General features: G+C 32.2%; 1 protein-coding gene across 1 annotated transcript in view; it reads right to left on the bottom strand.

The window, feature by feature from the left end:
- Positions 1-1985: 1985 nt before the first annotated feature.
- The window catches only part of LOC127862486 (lipase member I-like), a 27390-nt gene continuing 7652 nt past the window's right edge, over positions 1986-21723 (bottom strand). Inside the window, exons 2-5 of the mRNA XM_052401643.1 lie at positions 4354-4585; positions 3961-4077; positions 2738-2866; positions 1986-2394 (exon numbers count right to left, since the gene is read on the bottom strand). Of these exons, the coding sequence (XP_052257603.1) occupies positions 2099-2394; positions 2738-2866; positions 3961-4077; positions 4354-4585 (774 nt within the window). The 3' untranslated portion in view covers positions 1986-2098. The remainder of the gene's footprint in view (positions 2395-2737; positions 2867-3960; positions 4078-4353; positions 4586-21723) is intronic.

Genomic DNA, 21723 nt, shown 5'->3' with positions numbered 1-21723 from the left:
AATTAAGAGAAAAGACCGAAAACTCAACCAAAAGAGTTCGGAAAGCAATATTTACACGAATTTATAATGCGCTCTAATTGTTGGAAGAAATCAAGCAGTTAAAGTTTTCCAGACTTTTTCTCTGCATTTTATTGTTATAAACGGAGTTAACGAAAAATATGTCCTTTATGGAATCATTGAGGTCATATATGATTACCGGTTATGTGAACATTTATGCTTTAACACATGTTGTCGTGTTATAATATATTGTATCAGACGAGTTATGATGCAACGTGCTAGAAATCGGCCCTTTGGCGAACTTGTATTCAAAAGATATTTGTGGATATAACCCTTTTTCTGAAACGTGAACGAATTAATAAACCATGAAATAGTTCCCATGTTGTCACAAAATGTGTTCATATACATGCGTATTCAATTACGCGTTAATTTTATTTTAACACAATTGGCTCCGTACAAATATATGTCCTGGTAATCATAATGTGTAGAAACCCTTACATAAATATACTTCAAAATGTAAATTGACGCCTCTTAATGTTTTAGCGCCTCCTCCTTTGCATTGGCTTCATCTCTTTTGGAATAATTCAAAATTATTCATATGATCGAGAAGTAAATGTGTTTGTGAATGCAGCAATTTGCGTATATTGAAAACCATCGTGCAATGTCGGTAGCTATGCAAATGGGTAGAAAAATGCTCGTCACAAACGCAAAACACATCGATCTGCTTAAAAACCTCCACCATTCCACAGCCTATAAAGTTAATTACTTTTCCAAATAGGTTGTTATCGCATGCTTCTTTACTTTTGTAGATTAATTAATATTCGCCTAATCGCAATAAACTTTCCGATTTCTTTTTTAATAATACGAAATATGTTGAAAAAAAACCCTATAAAACTTACTATTCCTGTGTACTTCTCCGTGCATATTAAACATATCCGGTCCTTAGCGCCAACTCGTAAGTTGCTTTGACTCGTTTTTTAATGCATCTCAAAAATGAGTGACACTCGTGATGTACGGCTGTGATCTCGCTGTATGTTAACGGTAAGACTCAGATATCTAGGGTCAAGGTCAATGTCAGACAATGCGGTCAAATATTACTTTTTTTGTATTAAAACTGCCTTATTTCACTAGGATTTTACCATACATCAAGGGTGTCTCAAACGCCCTGCTGTAAGTGTTTATCGTTATCAGGAAGTGATACATATGCAGACACTTGCCCATATAGCTAACTGGATTTTTCTACAACGTTTGGTGTTTTTATTTGTTGTTATCGTCATCATCATCATCATCATCATCATCATCATCATCATCATCATCATCATCATCATCATCATCATCAGCATCATCATCATCAGCATCATCATCATCATCATCATCATCATCATCATCATCATCATCACCACCATCCTCACCATCCTCACATTCATCCTCCTCCTCCTCCTCCTCCTCCTCATCATCATCATCATCATCATCATCATCGTCATCATGTAATTATTAAAATAATAATTATAATAAAAATTATAATTATTATTATTTTGGTCATTATTATTTATTTTCTTCTTTTTCTTCTTCTTCTTTTCTTCTTCGTCTTCTTCTTCTTATTATTATTATCATTTAAATTATTATTATTATCATTATTATTATTATTATTATTATTATTATTATTATAATAATAATAATAATAATAATAATAATAATAATAATAATAATAATAATAATAATAATAATAATAATAATAATAATAATAATAATTATAATAATTATTATTATTATTATTACTATTACTATTATTATTATTATGTTATTATACTTTATTATACTAATTTTTCTTCTTCTTCTAATTATTATTATTATTATTATTATAATTATTTGATTTATAATCGCCGTCTTCTAATTATTTTACCATACAAACAAAGTTTCCAAACATCAACAAAAATACAAATACAAAAATACAGGGAGTATACTTTAGTGAAACTTATATTACAAGGACATCATATTCTACGTTCGAAAATCAGCAACTCGAGAGAATTCTTCTTTAGCGTTGTCATGAAGGTGTTCGGTAATTTCGTAATTCAAGATTGGCAGTAAGGAAAACAAGCAACTAGTAAGAAGAGTCATTTAGCCATGGAAGCAAGGACCTCGCTAATTTCGCCACACAGCCTTTGCAGTAAGGACTTTTGCCATTGGTGGAAAGGTAGTAGGTTCCGTTAGGGGGTTGCTGGCTGTTGGAGTTGTAGCCCATGTTTGCACATCCAGCACCGCACGTGTTACACCTGCCGGCCTGGAAGTCAGCGCGGCTGCTGCACGGTTGCGCCCGGAAGTTGCAGTTGGAGATGATGGACTCGATGAATAACTCAAGGACGCGCATGTGACTGCAAGCAACACCGCCGGTCAACGCTGAAGTAAAGTAAGAAAAAAATAATTACTTAATCATGAAAAGTTATCTTAAAAGATGACTTGTCTGCAGGTGACAGCCAATGCAATATAAGTTAAAAAACTAAACAGGCTGCTTTAATGTACATTATAGATAATAACATGGTGTCAATTACACGCCTGTGTTGAATCAACAATATGTTGCAGTTTGAAAATTATAAACTATAAATGTGACGAAAAACCATCAGCTGTAATATTAAAATTTATTCAATTCATGTCAATTATGTGTCGTATCACTCTCTTCACATGTTCAATAGTCATAAGGTGAAAAAGAGAATAAGAAAGGCTAAGAAACTGAAGTCTTTACCTTCAATGCCCCCTGTTTTAAGGTTGAACCAATGTTGCCCTAACTCGCTGGGACAGCCCGGCTGATTTTCTCCGCCGTTAGGGTAGTAGTCCACGTGACCTACTGGCTGCTCGATTCCGATCCCGAAACCTGAACACAGATGTATCAGTCATTTTTATATGAGACAATTTTTATAAATCCGTGTTTATTGGTTTATTAACAACATTTTAAAGTTGTGATGTAGTGTTGCGCTAAGATTAACAAGAGGACCAGGGCTCCTGAGGCGCTCACCCGGACAATATATGTGGCAAATATACCGTTCACAATGATTTACTATAGCCATGGACGAAATATTGCCCGGAAATATTACAGAAATATTACAAAATGGAATAATTTTCGAATTCGGTCGAGATACCACTTGAACAACTTTTCCCACCAAGTTTAACGAGGATAACTGCCCCCCTCCCCCATCCCTGGCGTCCATGATTTATGACAAACAAGAATCATTTTGAATTGAAACATAACCAAGCTATTAAACAAATGTCCTGTTCATGTTTCACGAAGATTTAGCTTAAAGTTTGACTTCTGTATTGTGAACAATGTTTCACTAAAGTCATACGAGCAAAACGCCCCTTTCCCATAGAGACATGGTTTTCGAATAATCGGAACCATTATAATGCTTAATCGACGCAAAATTAGCAAAAATGTCTTTACCAATTTCACGAAGATTACACTATAAATTGTCTTCTAGAGTGTCAAGCGTTTTTTTAAATTAACAAAGTGACCTTATTGTTGACCTCATAAAACCCAGTTTCGAAATCGGACAATATTTCATTCGGACAAAATGTCTGACCACGTTACATATAGATCGAACAATAAACTTAAGAGTGTTAACAACGTAAATATTGTCGCAAGACGAGACAAGACAATTGACGCACGAATTATGATCACCATAAGAATTCTGTGCTCTATAATAATAATAATAATAATAATAATAATAATAATAATAATAATAATAATAATAATAAAATAATAATAATGATGATAATAATAATAATAATAATAATAATAATAATAATAATAATAATAATAATAATAATAATAATAATAATAATAATAATAATAATAATAATGAATACCAATATAGTTATAGATCGACATCTTTTTTATCGAAAACTTTAATGCTTTACTTGTGTACGGAGTCTTTTGAATAAATTACATCACTATTGCGTTTCTTTACCTACCGAGTTGAAGGAGTAAGTCGGCGTTCGTATGAATGGCGTCGACAAACAAAGCATCTGTAGGGTCCAGACGAACCTTGGGGTCTGTTTTCTCGAACTGGGGACCGGCCGGATCAAGGCCTGCAGCGAGTATATTGGCAATATTTAAAGCTAGGGTCACTCGTTGTACCGATAAATAAGGGCAACACAGTCAAGAGATTATGTTAATAAAATATACAATTAAATATTAACAATAGAACATCGAATAAGGCCACTCAAAGTTACATGTTAAAGGATAATTAAAAAAACACGCTTTAAGAGGCGCGTTAAGTGGGCATTAAGAAGAATTACACTTTCTAAATAGTCCATATTAAATAAAGGACAATAACATTCGATATATGTACTAAGCACACAGACCGGTTATTCGACCGATTCTGGAAATCCTTTCACCGGCGTAACCGCAAATATGGGCACCAAGACTGTGACCAATCAAATGGAAGTCGCCATATTGCGCCTGCGTAGTGGTGCGAAGTTGTGTTATAAATTGCGCAATCAGAGCCCCGACGACCCTGGTATTCGCCACCGCCTGCAGGTAATGGAAGTTGTCAGCTCCTTTCGACCAATCCACTGCAAACACATTTGCGTCTTCCTGCGTATTAAATGCGAAAACGTTCAAATATCTCCTCGAACTTAATTAACAACGATAGCAAAAAACATACACTATTGAAATGATACAGTAAACAAGGAAGGGGGCAAGTTGTGTGCAGAATAATGGAAAACACGCAAGACTTTCTCACGATTCAAATCTTTTTCTGAGTAATGTCGAAGTAAATTAGTATTCTACATTTAATTACAATATAAAACATGCATCTTGAAAACTTGGTATCTTCCCAGGCTGCATTTATAAGATCATTCGCACAGTCCTTGATTTGTGTTTCCTTTGAGCACATTCACATTAAACAATGTCGGCTTTTGAAGTCAGGGTGGAAGAAACATACATTTGTTACAAAACACGATACAACTTAAACCCTTTTCTAATACTGATATTTCGCCTGTCTATTAAATTTAGACCATTTTCAATACAAACATAGTTCGTTTTGCTTTAAATGGTCTCTATATTATTAATGTAATACAGGAAATGAAGCTAAAATAAAAAACAAGTCAAATCGAAAAAAGCAAATTTATCAGTCGATATTCCTTTCTAGGCCAGTTGAAGCAATCAGCCCACGTTCTTGCTATTGAGATTTTACCCTTTCGATTATAGCCTGTGCCATTTTGATCATCCATGGACCGTGTTTATCAGTGTAGCCGTGGATGATGAACTTAGTCTTTCTGGTGCTGGAGAAATTCGACGCCTGGATGGAGAGGTTATTGTTAGTCACGATCTCTGGCGACAGGGAGTTCGCACGGGTGTACAGCAGGAACTTGACCTTAAAATGACACGAGAATGCCATACACCAGTCCGATGGAAGTTATAGAAAACTCTAACGTGCATGTAACTTGAATTAAACACTGTGGAAAGGGCAAACGTGTATCACTCTTTGAAACATGGTTTAATATTAAATATCGTGTCGTCCACATTTCTTCCACAGGTGTTAATAGTGTATTTTAAAAATGTAAATGCATGTTGTGAATTACTTGGGTACTTTTTGTTAATGAATCAATATTATGCACAACATTCTAGTGAGGCTCATTTTAAGTGACATTATGGGTTTCTAGCAGTTTATAGGTGTCTATCGCAACCGTTGTTTATTTTTGGTGTTTTCACTTCAAATACACTTATATTTGTTAATGCAGCATCAACATACTAAAACAATATCTTGGAAAGAGAAAAATAATGCATTTGAATATCAACCGTACTTTCGTTTGACAACTGATCATGCATGTACGATGTGAACCTAAATTTAGTTTTAGTGCAGATTCGTTCATACGACACAAAGACAAAATTTTGTTTTACTGATCATTTCGGCTTAGAGGACTGGGTGAGTCACGTAAGAATATCGACTATAAAATAATATTTATAAACAACTGGTCGCAAGATGAGTTGTAGATAATTGGACAATTACCACATTTTAACTAACTGTTTTGACCTGTTAATTCATTTCAGCTAAATGCAATACTGAAAAATGCCCATAATATCACTTTAACAAATATCTAAGACTTTTGTATAATATCCTTAATGACGTGTTGTAGATTCAATATACTATTATTCTTAAATGAAACGACGTGTATTTATAGGTTGAAATTAATGCACGCAGTTTCACAGAATTTTACTGTCGCTAGAACGGAGCGTCTTCATAAAACTACTTATTTTGAGCAAGTTCTTTACCTGAATAGCATTTGGCGACTCTGGAATTTTTACAATTGGCGTTGTCATATGGTTTGGCGTTGCTGAAGCATCCGATTCCGTCAGCTTTGTAACAAACCTCCTTTGTAAGTGACCCCCAACAACCTGGAATATGAGGCCATATGCTTATAATAAAAGGTTAATAATAATAATAATAATAATAATAATAATTATGATAATAATAATAATAATAATAATAATAATAATAATAATAATAATAATAATAATAATAATAATAATAATAATAATATTAATAATGATAATAGTAATATTATTATTATTATTCCTTCAATTAAAAACGTTTATGTCGCCATTTTGGTATGATTCCTGTTTCTGCTGCTCGGCCTTCGTTTGGGAAAAGGGCATTACGATGTGATGTGCAAATATTATCAAGGAGAAGTTAAATGAACAATTTGCAAGCGATAACCATGTTAATGAAATATGCAAATTAGTATGCATGTCAATAAATACCTCAATATTACTAGTAACTAAAATAACTACGGCAAGCAAGAAAAATAACCCTGTCACTAGACCTCTGTGTTATGATCGTTTGAAGTAAGACACAACAACTCTAAAAAGTAACATTTACTAGCTTGTTTAATGAATGTATCTATACAATGTCTTCCTTATTGCGTAATAATAAACTGTCCGTTACCTGTTGTAACATGATCCATGTTTCTTACCCGTATACAAAACCAGCATGATTTATGTTTTATAGATAATACACTATATTACTTATGCGATAGTGTTTTAAACATATTGTAATGTTTTCTTATTATTGTTTCATACATGCAGTGAATGGAATATATTACATTTATCATTTATTCAACTGTATTTCCAAAGATAACATCACTTTGTATGCATCTAACTTTTTATATAAGTTGGTGACATTGTTTTACTTAATGTATTACTATTCTTTTACTAATTCTTTTACTTGCAACTAGTTTGTAAGTATTGTTCTGATATTCATACATTTCCAGGTACTTAAGTTAGCGTGTATGTTTTGATTATACTATATTTTCATGCTACTTATAGCAGCTATGCCAGGTCAGTCCATGGTTAGCAAATAAATAAACTAATATTATTACAGATATATGTATGTGTGTTGCTTGAGTTATTGGCATGTATAATTAAAGAAATATTCATGATACAACTTTACGTTTGTTTGCCTTAAATTCAATAAAATACAACTAGAAACTAAGTGTATGAATTGTATACATAGATTATAGAATAGCTAAAAATGGTCCATATTTTGGAGATACCGGTAATACATTATTTTTTAACTAGGGACGATAGGTGGCGAACGAAATTTATTCTCAGCGAGAAACCTGCATTTATGAAAAACATTCAGTTTAATTGCATATAATTCCGTTTTATCATAATAAAATAATAATAATAATATTAATAATAATAATAATAATAATAATAGTAATAATAATAGTAATGATAATAATAATAATAATAATTATAATAATAATAATAATAATAATTATAAAAATAATAATAATTATAATAGTAATAATAATTATAATAATAATAATAATAATAATAAAAATAATAATAATAATAATAATAATAATAATAATTATTATTATTATTATTTAAAATGATAATACTGATTATAATGATGATGATGATGATTATTTTAATATTTATAAATCATCATCGCCATTATCGTCACCACCATCATCATCGTATTAGCATTCGTCAAATCACTACTCTGAACAATTTAGCATCATTATTATTAAAAACTACCAATAAAAAGACAAAAACTTCTCTTAAATTAATACCAAATGCCCCTGTGCAAAGCCCAAGAACACATAAGCCTATTGTTATCCTCATCTCGTACGTTCCTGACTGCCGCGTTTGCAAAAGTGATCGTTAATATAAACCGCAATACCTTAAATTGACCAGTCGCCAAAGTATCGATCGCTCCGCCCACATTCTTCGATCAGCCAATCAGATATCGATTTTTCACACACCCTCAGCAACGCTTATCTGGCCGCCATTTTGTCCGACAAACAAAGCGTATCGTACATATGGAATGGACGTAATTTTAAGAGTTTACACAGATTTTATATCAAATGCATAATCATAACTGTTCGATTATTTTTCAAAATTGTAGGTGCTATACATACTTTATAAAAGGTTATTATTTTATCTTTATTTCTTGAACATATGAACAAGAATTGAGAAAACAAACACAATAAATAGTGTAACCACACCAGTTGTGTGTTCTATAAAACGTGTTATACCGTTTGATGCACAATATTATTAAGCAGTTTGGGCAACATAATAATTGCCACACGTGCTTATTAATCTCAGCGTAATTGTCGATGATTAATAAATGACAGTATGTTGCGTGGATCTCAGAATGAATGAACATTAAGGCATTGTTAGGTACTGTACACAAGAAAAGAACTACATGTATTTAATTACTTAAATGATTTCCAATTATATATTTATTTTCTGTGGATCATAAACAATGGAAATCATTATAAATTGTTAACTTAAATATTGTTTTAACTAAAGTAAAAACAACAAAAAGGTGATTTCAACGCGGCTTAGCTAGCTTAAAGCGACTTCAAATGTAAAATGTATTGCTTATAATACAACAACAACAACAACATTTTTAATACAACATATATTGATACGGGGAGAAATGTGAAAATTGCAATTAACATATAAGGGCCATCTTGCTATAAATAAACAAATGCATAATATGCTAAATGTATTCAATTCGAATGTTCGTGAACAGCACCGTAATACCAAAATTTCATTTTTCGATAGTGAAATGAAGCAGGTTCCCATTAAACATAAATGAAATAAAATGCATATTAGATCTGTTAATGAAACGACGAAATTAGGCCTGTATTATATTATGGTTACAATCAAAATTTAATTTATACCTAAATTTAAAAAATCTGTATCTTTTTAAAAATAACACAATAAAACAAAGATCTAAATATTTTTAATAAACAAAAAACCCATCATGATATGGATGTGTTATATGTATATGCATTTAAAGCGGGTATATACGATCTTGTCAAATATTTATTAATTAATATAAAATGTGTAAAAAACTTATTATACATATATTTCAATATAAACTAAAATAAAAGTTAAGAAGAACATGTGTCGAAAAATGCTAAATAAGCCAGATATTTAATTCTGAAATCGAAAAAGGCTGTACAGCCGAATTCGCCAGCATGTATATCATGCATATACGAGGTGAATCTAAATTTAGTTTAACGGTTCATTTGAAATTCCTGCAGCGATATCGATTCATACGACACATTTGCTGCATTTTATGAAATTCGTCTTAAATGTATCATTTTTCTTGCATATTGTGTGTTATTATAACATATTTGTATCAATATTTTACAATTCAGCACATATACAAATCGTATATACCCGCTTTAATAAAAATATTTTAAAAATTATATATGAATAGCAACCGGATTCACTGGCAGACGGTTTAATACAAGTTCAAAATCAATATGAAATAAATGCTCATTTTTACCACTGATTTTTCATCAACTTCCTATAATATGTATAAGAAACGTTTCTGATAGTTAATTCATTTATTTTGATTACGCCATTTCTGTCTAAAGCATTTATCATTGTATTAAAGTTGTACAAAGCAGTTTAGTTTAGTGTGCGGTTTAAATAAAATGAGCATGATACATCGTTACAAGTATAGTATTTCACTCACGTAATGCGCTATAATTGCGATCTACTTGTCGGAGTTTTCTAATCACTAGACCACGTGACTATGCGGGCGGAGCGATCGATAATTTGGCGACTGGTCAATACCGCAGTTATTTACATGATTATGTTACCGCCGGGTATGTTTGTTTGTATAAACGACGGTTATTGAGCGAAAACCTTAAGTTACCGAGATGAAACGACGGTTATTGAGCGAAAACCTTAAGTTACCGAGATTGTGGATGTTATAATAAACTTGAAAAAATCAGCATAAACTCAAAGCAAACCATGACTCGGGCAATTCGGGCATAGTGGCGAAAATCAGGCTGATATGGCATGAGCTCTTGTATGTAAACAAAACTGTAATGTCACCGTTGCTCTATAAGTATGAAACTGGCTTTTATTCTGACAACCGTTTATTAAGATACTTCGATGGGGAACATTTAGAAGAAAGAAGACATAATCTCTACGATTTATCATGTGAGCTAAAAACGGTAAAAGGCGATATTGGTAGTAGGAAAAGTTGTTTCTATGTTTATATTTATCCATGTTTACAACATTGGCCACAGCGAACTTATCACATGATTTTTATAGACTTATTTAGCATAATACTTTTAAAATCCTTCTGTGAAACCACAATGTCTACAGGTTTGATATTTGGTAGATGATATCAGTTAGTGTTCCACTAAAGAGAATGTTCAAGTTTTTATCCCAGGTTTCAAGATTGAACATGATCAAATGTCACTTCATTGATATAGACATACATAGTTGAAAAATCTTCTCTAAATGCCAAGTCAGAGGTGAAATATTTGTTTACATCATCTTTTGGGGTGAAAATAGGCTCTCTTTGTTAATGTGGGAATTTAAATCTTTTAAATTAAATTACATCGCTTAACAACATACAAAACACAAAGCACAAAGCTTTGATATGCGGTATGTGGTATATTATTTTGGTCCTCTAGAGAGATTGTTTGCAACATTTGACCTGGTGTCCATTTGCCACGCCCCATTACACAGATGATCAACTGCATTTTTGATTCTCTTGTCTCAAACATTTCATTAATTAAACATTGTTCCATGCTAACTTCCTGCTTGAAAAGAAGTAATATTATCATGAACCAATAAGGGAGTCAACTCGTGACGTCACACAAATCTGCATTTATCAGCGTTGAAATCATTAATTTATAAATGAGAATCAAAATAATACATTTATTAACTAGTAAAAGTCAGTAACATCAATTCTTTGGGCGCAATTTTCGTGTTTTGCGGAAACTGCGACGTTTTGTTTTTTTCTGAAATCGACGATCAGTAATTAATGTAACCACTCAGAAAATTCCAGAAGACATATTTTCCTATATATTCTCTTGTTTTCCTCATATATTCTACCCAAAAATTGTTATTAACCAATATACAAATAATTGTCAAGGAATATGTCCTTGCTTTGGCGCGGAACACTGTCTATAACTGCTTAAAAATACGCCTCAATGCTCAACTTGAGTGCATACAATGTTGATAGAAATATCATTGTTCAGTTTATCCCTATTTCCCATAGTTCCATCAATTCCTTTAGCTCGGCCACACACTAATTTTGAAAATTCTGACAACAATCTAATATAATTTGAATTACTTATTTTATCTTTTATTTAGAAACCTCTATCACAGAAATGGTATTTTTAGTTAAAAAAACGTCGATGGTCTGAAAAATTCAAGGCAAATAGTACACAGGTACTATACAATTCAAATAATTTTGAAAATATTCGCTTTTAATGAGTATGTTTGTTAATAACAATATCACTTCATTGATTTATTTAAAATTTATTAGGAACATTTAATGTTTTCTAATAAGATGATGACACAACATATTGATAGGAAGATATGAACAAAGCAGGGTTGCAAGGGTTCCCGCCTAGAATGTTCGTGTTAGTATGGAAGAACTTGATATCTTAATTTATAAGCCTCTTTGTGTTGTTGATACATACATTATTTATTTTAATGTCTTATATAATAAAAAAATATTATCATTTAGTAAAAAATGTCAAGTTACTCTTAAGTGGCTGAGAAGACCTTATGGCTGAATATACAGAAAAAGAGGATAATAATAATAATAATAATAATAATAATAATAATAATAATAATAATAATAATAATAATAATAATGATAATAATAATAATAATAATAATAATAATAATAATAATCTCTTTATTTTCCGAAGGTAACTCATAAAGACAACACATTGATTAAAAGTCATGCAAACAGTTTAACAATGGCAATCTTATTTTCAATGAGGCCTTCAAACAACTATGGTATGTATAATGCATTTCTACAGTATAATGCAAACATGTAGACATTTGCGGACATAAGAGTACTGCAACAGTGTAATAGAAGTGTCATAAAAAGCAAGTATATTATATGACTTCTCTTATACCATTAAGTTCCCTTCTAATATTGAAATGGTCTCAAGGAACAAATATTTATAAACAGAAAGTATTTAAGAATATAAATGTATTGTTGATTACATTTTCCCATATGCACACACTCTAACGCACGCACGCACACACACACGCGCGCACGCACACACCTTTACACACACACACACTTATACAATTACTATATCTTAATTAACGCGACCAATAACGATAACAAAAAGTTAACAAAAACAGCCGCGTACATTATTGTACAAAGTCAGATTTTAAAAACGTGGAATACATTATTCTTGAAATAGATTACGATTGATAGAAGTGGCTGATATACACAAATATTATAATTACAGAAAACAAAATTCATGACCAGTGTTGTTCACAATAGGATATGAAATTACACAACTGTTATGAAGAATAGCCTGCACCTCCTTGCTATATAAATAGTTTGAAAAAGCAATATGTATATTTGTTTGCAAAAATTAAATCTACAGTAATCATTACGACACTTATGGAGGAGTATTTGACTTTTGAATAAGAGGAAAACAGAAAAATGTTACTACGCGTGAGACTCATTTTGCGCCTCAAAGAGGAAATATTTCTTAAGCCAATCTTAAATTGTAATTATTGTTTTTCACCAGTTTTATCAAGTCGTCAATATATGTGGGCGTTAAATTATATGAAATTCACTGCTTAAACAATACTGGAAATATAAAGGCATACAATTCCTTTTCATATTTAATACCATGTCCTTGACAAAGTTATCATTTTATTGTATTGAAAAGTTTAAGTTGCTAACATACCATAGTAGAAGAAAACCAGATTCGAAGAATCTTTTAACTAGACAATAACAATATTTGACAGAAACGACTGCAATAATCTACGTCTTTACCGACACGGTATTTTAAATAAAATCGTGTTTCCAGAATAAGAGCGTTCTTCTACGAGTTAATATTTTATCGTACGTTTAACTAGAATTAAAGTACATAGCATCATTTAAGTATCGCAAACAGAAACTATACGAGAATTGTTTGCTGTTAATCAAAAGCCATTCATTAGAATTTTGTTTTGATTTGACGCAAACTAAGTCTACAATGTTTCATTTAATGAACACGCATGTGTTTAAGTGGTTCACAATCCATTCTACTGTAGTCTCTGTGCGCTCGAGCATGTATTAGACATACAATTAAGATTGTTTCACATAACAATGGTATAACGTATCTGATTCGGAAAAAAAACTGGTCGATGTAGCAATTAAGAAAATTATTAAATATATTCGATATTAATAATCATTCAATTCAGTCGCATGAACGAACTGTAACAAGTGTTACTCAGTCACCAATTGAACATCCTTTTGCAACACGATATGTGATATAAATTGTTTAAACCCTATCAATCTATTTCTAAGAGTTGAATACAATCGATATAAAGTAAATCAAACAGCTTACCGCATCAAATTGTATATATACAAAAGCAACTTATATCTGACGAAAGCAAATGAGCCTCGCTCTCGGAAAACGGGTTTTAATGCATGTGCGTTAAGTTTCGTCCGTACTTAGTAAAGGCAGTTTTTTTCATATGTCTATAGTAAAACGTGTTAACACCTTAGAATGTATTTGTATTGCCTTATCTTCAGGACAGTTTGTTAAAAAAATATATCACCATTTAAAATGATTTGCCGCAAGAGGAACTTGGCAGTTTTCGTTATTTATTTTTCATATTTTTTCTTCTTATAAACCGCAAAGGTAAGGGGTTCAAATATTAAATCCCTGGACGTTTCAAAGGTTATTTTGGAATGTGTTTAACATTTGACCTATAGATGTGGCTGTTTTGTTACACAAATGACATGATTTGAACTGACTTGGAAGGGGACTATGCTTTGTAAGTTGATAAAGACGATTTGACCGCCACGGTGTGCCAGTTTTAAAAGCACTGGACTTAAACAATAAAAACGTAGACCACAATGACATATGACAATCTAAGTATTTAGCTTCTGGGCGTTTGAATTTGATGTCTATATTTCTCACGTTTTAACTTATTAAAGCTCCGGGGACCTTTATATGCGACGGGTCGGAACTTAAGGGTTCGTAATTGATAGTTCTCGTTATTTTAGCATAAATCCTCTTGGTTATATAGATGGCGATGAAATTAAAAGTAATTAATACATAACAGGTACCATACGATGGACGATACTCGACGACGGACGGCGATCAAGCACGCATCGTATCAAATAAGTCGTGTTTTGAGGAAATGTGTCTTATTTCATAAAGAAACGTCGTAGCTCCAAAACAAAGGATCTTTCTGGTCAGGAGCTGACCTGTCCGCTTATGAAATCGAGCTAAGCTAATAACTTCAATGAAGTAGAAAAGTCGTGATATAACGCCTTGTACACGCGGGTACCATAAAAGCCCTAGGATGAAACGAAGATTCGAAATCTAAACACTGAAGCAAATAAAATTGCCGTAGGTAGAACGATAAGAACCTATGATGATGATGCGTGATAGTTTGGGTCGCTGTTAATACGCCAATTCTTTCAGGCAGAAATGTGACTCTCTTACTTTCGTTATAATGTAAATGATGCGAAAGACACCAGTAACTACCTTATTGAACCGTAAGTAAAAACTCTGATTAAACGAAGATAGTGTTTTGGATGCATGGTTTTATGTCCTAATTGTGCGTTTACGCAAATGATGCGCAAATGATGCGAAAGATACCGATGATAAAATTAAATGATCCTTAAGAATAAAATATCTGATGAATCGCAGAATCTAGTCATGCGTTAGTGTAATCTTGAAACGCCGCGTTTATTGTCGTATATGCAAAAAACAAATTCGACGTGATTAGTTTTGAGTGTTTATCAACAATACTAAATTTAAATGTTTTTATTGTTAAATTAATGAAATGATTTTATTATGAATTTAAATGTTTCACATACAGACAAAACAATAAATTACGATTTTATTTATGTTTTCTTTAACTGAAGATCGTGGTGTTATTGCAAAAATTTAGACATTTGTGTTTAAAAATGTCAATTTTTGTTATTTCAATATCCTTTTTTTTTAATAACAGGAACTTAAAAAGTATGTTTCCTCTAAAATGAGCATAAATAAAATCTAAATGCGTAACAACACTTAACACATATGTAAAGGTGTTTTTATTACTAACAAGGCGTAGTAAATATACACAACCGGACCAAGTTGATAAAAAACAAAACAAATAAAGGCACATCAAGATTAACAGTCTTTTACTTAATCATTTATTTAGGTACATTTAATGTAAGATTGCTAAATGGTGTTCTATAAAATGTCAACAGCATTGAAGAAAAACTCATCTCATTAAAACGGTGATAATTGTTAAATCGTTCAAGTAAATAAGTACCCATAATTTCAGTTCATTTTTCCCTATTAAGAATGTGCATATGATTAAATTAAATCAATGAAGCGCTTCAATGACAACTTAATAATATTCAGTAAAGCAAAGCATTATGCACGACATGTTTTTTTAATAGCTAAGACCGAAGTAAACCACTCACCCATTTTCCGTCGTTGGCGAAATATAAGGTTTGCATCTGCAAGAATTCAATAGTGCAGTATTTACTACAATCTCCAATTGTAATATCAATATGTATTATTGTTCATTTCATATGATCACTGACCACGGATCACAACTCCGACCTTTAATTTAGCAGAATACAACCCTTGCGTTCTTACTTAAATCGATGAAACTGTTAATGTGGGTACCATACTTGCTTATTAGGCGCTGGATTGTATTTGGGATCATTAGTGGGGTCAATATTATTGCAACTGAAACTAGAAAAACGAATTATCTAAATTACTGTATTTTGGATGGCAGTATTTCGCAATTATATTTAGTGAATGTAACGTACATGCAGACATTGCTTGAGATTGCATTTGGGGCCATACAATAACAATATTTGCTGTGAAATTCCGTTTGTGCTACGTCATTCATGATCAAAAGTTTCACACTTCTAAATGTTACATAAATGCATACACATATCAATTTAATCGATAAATTAGCAAGCTGAGTATGTTGAGAGAACAAATAAAAATCTCGTATACAGTCTATTGACGTTGTTGTATAGTGATAAAATACATCAATGAAGGACAAGCGTAAATATAGGCACGTGACATTTCGACATTTAATATCTTAATGTACATGCAACTTCGAATTTATTTATATCCCGGGGTATAGATCTGTAAAATGATTGTCCGCACAGCGCAAAACAAAAGCTTTATATAACTAGGCCGTGCTCTGTGAAAAGGGGGTTAAATGCATACGCGTAAAGTGTTGTTCCAGATTAGCCTGTGCAGTCCGCACAGGCTAATCAGGGACGAAACTTTCCGTTTTAATGATATTTTCCGTTTACAGAGAGTCTTTTCTTCGCTAAAATCCAGTTTAGGCGGAAAGTGTCATCCCTGATAAGCCTGTGTGGTCTGTGCGGACACATGCATCAAACCCCTTTTTCACAGAGCACGGCCCAATTGAATGGTTTCACTTTCTGGTTCTTACATTACTCTTGGAGGCGCGAGTTGAATAAGACTAATTTAACTGGCATGACTGTTAATGACTCGTGCATTAAAACTTATTTAACTGGTATGACTGTGTGAATGACTCGTGCATTAAGACTCATTTAACTGGTATGACTGTCTGAATGACTCGTGCATTACAATATTAAGCTTTACGGTTTAGGAAAAAAATATCTTAAGAATATCTAAACTAATTACAATTCATGAAATGAGGAATAATACAAATTGTTTATTAAACCAATTACCGATTTAAAGGGGCCTTTCACGTTTTGGTTAATTGACAAAATTAAAAAAAATGTTTCAGATTCGCAAATTTTCGTTGTAGTTATGATATATGCGAGGAAGCAGTAACACTAAACAATTACCATGCTCTAAAATATCCGTTATATGCATCTTTTGACGATTTAAAAACCTGAAAATTATAAAGCGTTGCAACGCAAAACGATTACATAATTCGGAGAGCTCTGTTGTTGTCGTTATATTTTGTGATACTACGAGAATTGCTTATATAAAGTAAAAAATAAAACAGTTATGGTATGAGGTCGGATGGCCGAGTGGTGTAAGCGATAGACTTTTACTCCAGGAGTCAGTGGTAAGAGTCCATTTGAGAGTTACTCTTTTTTTTTCTTAATCGTATTCTAGCTTTTTTACTGGAGCTTTTAAGATCCAATTATATATTTTTCATTATAAAACAACTTACAAATTTAGCGATATATGAGGGCTACGGCGAGCCTTTAAGTCGTTAAGTAGCTCTATAAATTATGGTCGACCTTTTGTCTCTCATAAAGTGTTTATTACGAAATTGTATCATTTCAATATACATACGAACAAAATATTTCATTCCTATATCGCCTAAGGGTGACCATTTGAGCGTTCGCTGGTAGCGATAGGTCTAATGTTGGACTGGTAAATGGTCGATAAGTTGTATAGATTTGACTGTTTGCCTATACGTTATTTTAACCCATTTATGCCTAGTTGACTCTCCCATTCTTCTAAATTAGATCAATTTATTTCCAAAATTATGGATGTCTAGTATCTTTATTTCTATATTTAGAATATTTCTTACAGAAATTCTTTTAAGCAAACAGCGCAGACCCAGATGAGACGCCGAATCATGCGACGTCTCATCTGGGTCTACGCTATTTGCCAAGGCCTTTTTTCTAGACGCTAGGCATAAATGGGTTAATAACAATAGAACTAATAAACGCTTAGTGTTTTAAGATTCTAACGTTATTAGCAAAGATATTTACCCTTATCAAGGGCTTAACATGTGTTTATTTTTAGATGACGTATAACTCGAGATAAATTAGCTGATACTTTATTATTTAATTGATAACGATATGTAACATTATTGATCTGTTTAAAATGATTTTTTGCTAATATGTAATACTGCTGATTAGCAAATCGTTATTTTAGAACGTGTATAGTTTTCTCTTAGTTGTAGGGGTATGCTATACGACTCTATACATGACAATGACTATAGTTTTACGTTCCTTATGACCTTAAAGATAATGTTAAATATAACATAGAATCAGTTCGAATGAATGAGCACAATTTTTTTTTAAAGAAACATCGACTAGTTCCAATTCCTTAGTTCATTATTTAAAAAATAATAATTACACGATTGGAACAGTAGAATTTTACTCCATAAACATTGCGTGAAATTCACACCAATGTTTAAGCTTTAGATTTCATAAATATATGTCGTTTATGAAGAAGGAACGCAAACTTCGAAAATCAAATAATAAAAAAAATGTATCTTAAAGTCCGACTGACATATAACCAACATAGTATTTTCTCTTTGAGTTTCACAGTAAATTCCTTATAAAATGTTAATCATATATTACACATTTTGACTTTCACCATCACCGACACAGATGAACAAACCATCACAATTGTCTACAACTTCGAAATTAGATTGGACTATTTTCTCTACAATAACCGTTTTCCGGAGGTTAATTACGCGTAATTTTAGCTAATTTTTGGTATGTGAGTCTACCTTTATGATCTACTGATGAAGTGTGAAATTTGTTCCGGTCCATTGAGTTTTGGCGAAGTTATAGGCTTTTGAATTTAACACTATCTATAAAAACCGTTCTCCGGGGGAATTTACGCAACTATTTAAGATATTGAGCTGTTTCGACCCCCCCCCCTTCCCCCGGTAGGGTGGCATAAAACAGTCGATCTGTCAGTCCGTCCGTCCAGTTATTCATTTTTCGGTCTTTTCAAAACGCTTTAAGATAGTGACCTAATATTTGGTGTGGGAGTCTATCTACAAGAATTTCGTTCTGGTTCAATTTTTGCGAAGTTATGGGCCTTAGATTTAGACACAGAAACTGTACGGTTCAAATTAAAGACGATTAATCATATAACCTCTCTACTTGCGACCAACATTATTTGGGTGTTTTTTTAAAACAAATTATTAACGGCATCAATTTTCAGACCTACGACCTCCTGTATCAGTTGCTCCCATTTGCTGCTTCTCTTTCATTGGCCAATTAAAAGACGTGTTGTACATCAACCACCGATAGATGAATCATTCGGGATTACAGGGTTACTTTACTGATCTGTGTGTACAAGGCGATACATTGCATCTCCACTGGAGAGTAAATCAGCTCCAATCAGCTTGTTCATCAGGGACACTAAAACACCTCTGCTCTTTTGAATTGAGGGAAAGTGCTCTGAGGGCCCTTTCATGGGTGAAAATTTGCAGTAGGCCTATTATGAAAAAAAAACATTAACTCGACAGCCAGCTAGGGGAAGGCGGGCTGTAATGAATCAGTTATTTATTTGTTAATTTTAATCATAACCTAATTTTTATTACTATTATTATCATCCATGCCATTACACTTTTTTTGTTGTTTTGTTCATTTGGCTGTTAAGCAATTATATGCATAAGAGCTTATACATTTTTTTATTGTTGATGTTATTTGGTATTGGATAAAAAATAACACGGACTTTATCCGTGATTTTCAAAAAATCCTAGGGTAATGCATGTGATTTATGATTTAGGGAAAGTAAATCTACAATCATAGATCGAGGAAAAGCTTCAAGTTATTGTGGCAGAAATTGACACTCGATAGCCTTGTGGGGAATCCATGTACAGCTTTTTAACTTTGACTAGTAAATTAATTCTTATCGTGATACACGTTATTGTTTGCTAAAGTAGTACTTGTAATGAATGTTTTTAAATTTAAAGCAATTATTTTTTTGTGAACTTTTTTGCATGTGGTATAAATGTTTAAAGTCATTTGCCTATACATTAAAACAAGTCCTTATCACTCATAGAACATTAAATGTATCGCATAAGTAAAGTAACCAATAACATCTATACAATCAGTTATCTGCTTGAAAAAGCAACTCTAAACTGCACGTGAACGTCTTAACAGTCAGCGGGAGCTGTAATTTAATGACCCTCTAATTTATTTCGCAGCGAGTAAAGTCGAGATGTAGATAGAATATAACTTCGATCTAAACGCTAAACACATTTCTTGCCGATATATCCGGGAAGTGAGCGGCATTTTAACAATTAATAAAAGTATTAAAGAGTACAAATATCTGCTAAAAATTGCTTTCTCGGCATGGACGTCACCATTTTGTTTGTCACGTGATAACTCCATCTGTAAAAAGTTTTACAAATTTCATCCAAAGTAAAATAGCAGTAACGTTTAAATACTAATATTCTGGTTTGTGCTGCTTTATCCCCTGCCTTTGGCAGAGTGATGTTGTTTTGTCGTTGTCCCTCCGTCTGTTCATACGTTCTTCTATCGCCTTTCGTTTGTCCAGAACATTTTTGTGTCTGGAGCCATATCTCGGAACTGGTTGGGCCGATTTTACTGCACTTAGTTATGCGTGTATATATGTATAAGAAGATGATGCATGTCAAACGCTGTAGCAATCCTTTTTTCCAAATAACGAAATCATAGTCCTTTTTAACATTAAAAAACACATGTTTGTTCGTGGAGCAACATGCGGGATCCTCTTTGGCAGTTTTAATTGAAACTTGGTATGTGTGTATACATCTCAGAACACGTATCAAAAGCTATGCATAAATTATTTTCCGTGTTCAATCAATATGAATTTAAATTAAAAGAGAAACTCAAATTATTTGATGTATTAATATCCCCAATTCTCAATTATTCTGCTGAAGTTTGGGGTAATCATATGGCAAAAGACATAGAACTAATACATTCAAAATTTTTACGCAAATTATTGTGTGTAAAAACATCAACCAATCTTGTAGGATTATACGGAGAACTAGGTAGGATCCCGATGCATGAACACAGAAAAATTATTATGTTCCGATATTGGATAAAAATCTTAAATTTAAATGAAAATATTATTCTAAAACAAGTTTATCTCCTATTGAAAAACGACGCCGACAACGGAATCAATTATAACAAAAACAATTGGGCCTCACAAATAAAAGAAATGTTAGAACAATTAGGGTTAACAAATTTATGGATTAATCAAGAACGTATTACTATATCATTAGAGAGCATAAAAATTAGAATATTAGATCAATTTAAACAAAATTGGTTAAGTAACATTAATCAACCTGGCAGACTTAGCACATATTGTATGTTTAAAACCAAATTTGAATTTGAACCGTATTTGCACATAATCAAACAAAATAAATATAGAATAGCACTAAGTAAATTCAGACTATCATCGCATAATCTAGAAATTAAACAAGGACGTTACTATAATATAGAGAGAGCAGAACGAAAATGCAAAATATGTTGTACAAATTTAATAGAAAACGAA

The sequence above is a fragment of the Dreissena polymorpha genome, chromosome 16 (assembly GCF_020536995.1).
Source record: "Dreissena polymorpha isolate Duluth1 chromosome 16, UMN_Dpol_1.0, whole genome shotgun sequence".
Lineage (NCBI taxonomy): Eukaryota > Metazoa > Mollusca > Bivalvia > Myida > Dreissenidae > Dreissena > Dreissena polymorpha.
The sequence above is the reverse complement of the archived record's forward strand: the minus strand, read 5'-3'. Positions and strand labels throughout refer to the sequence as shown.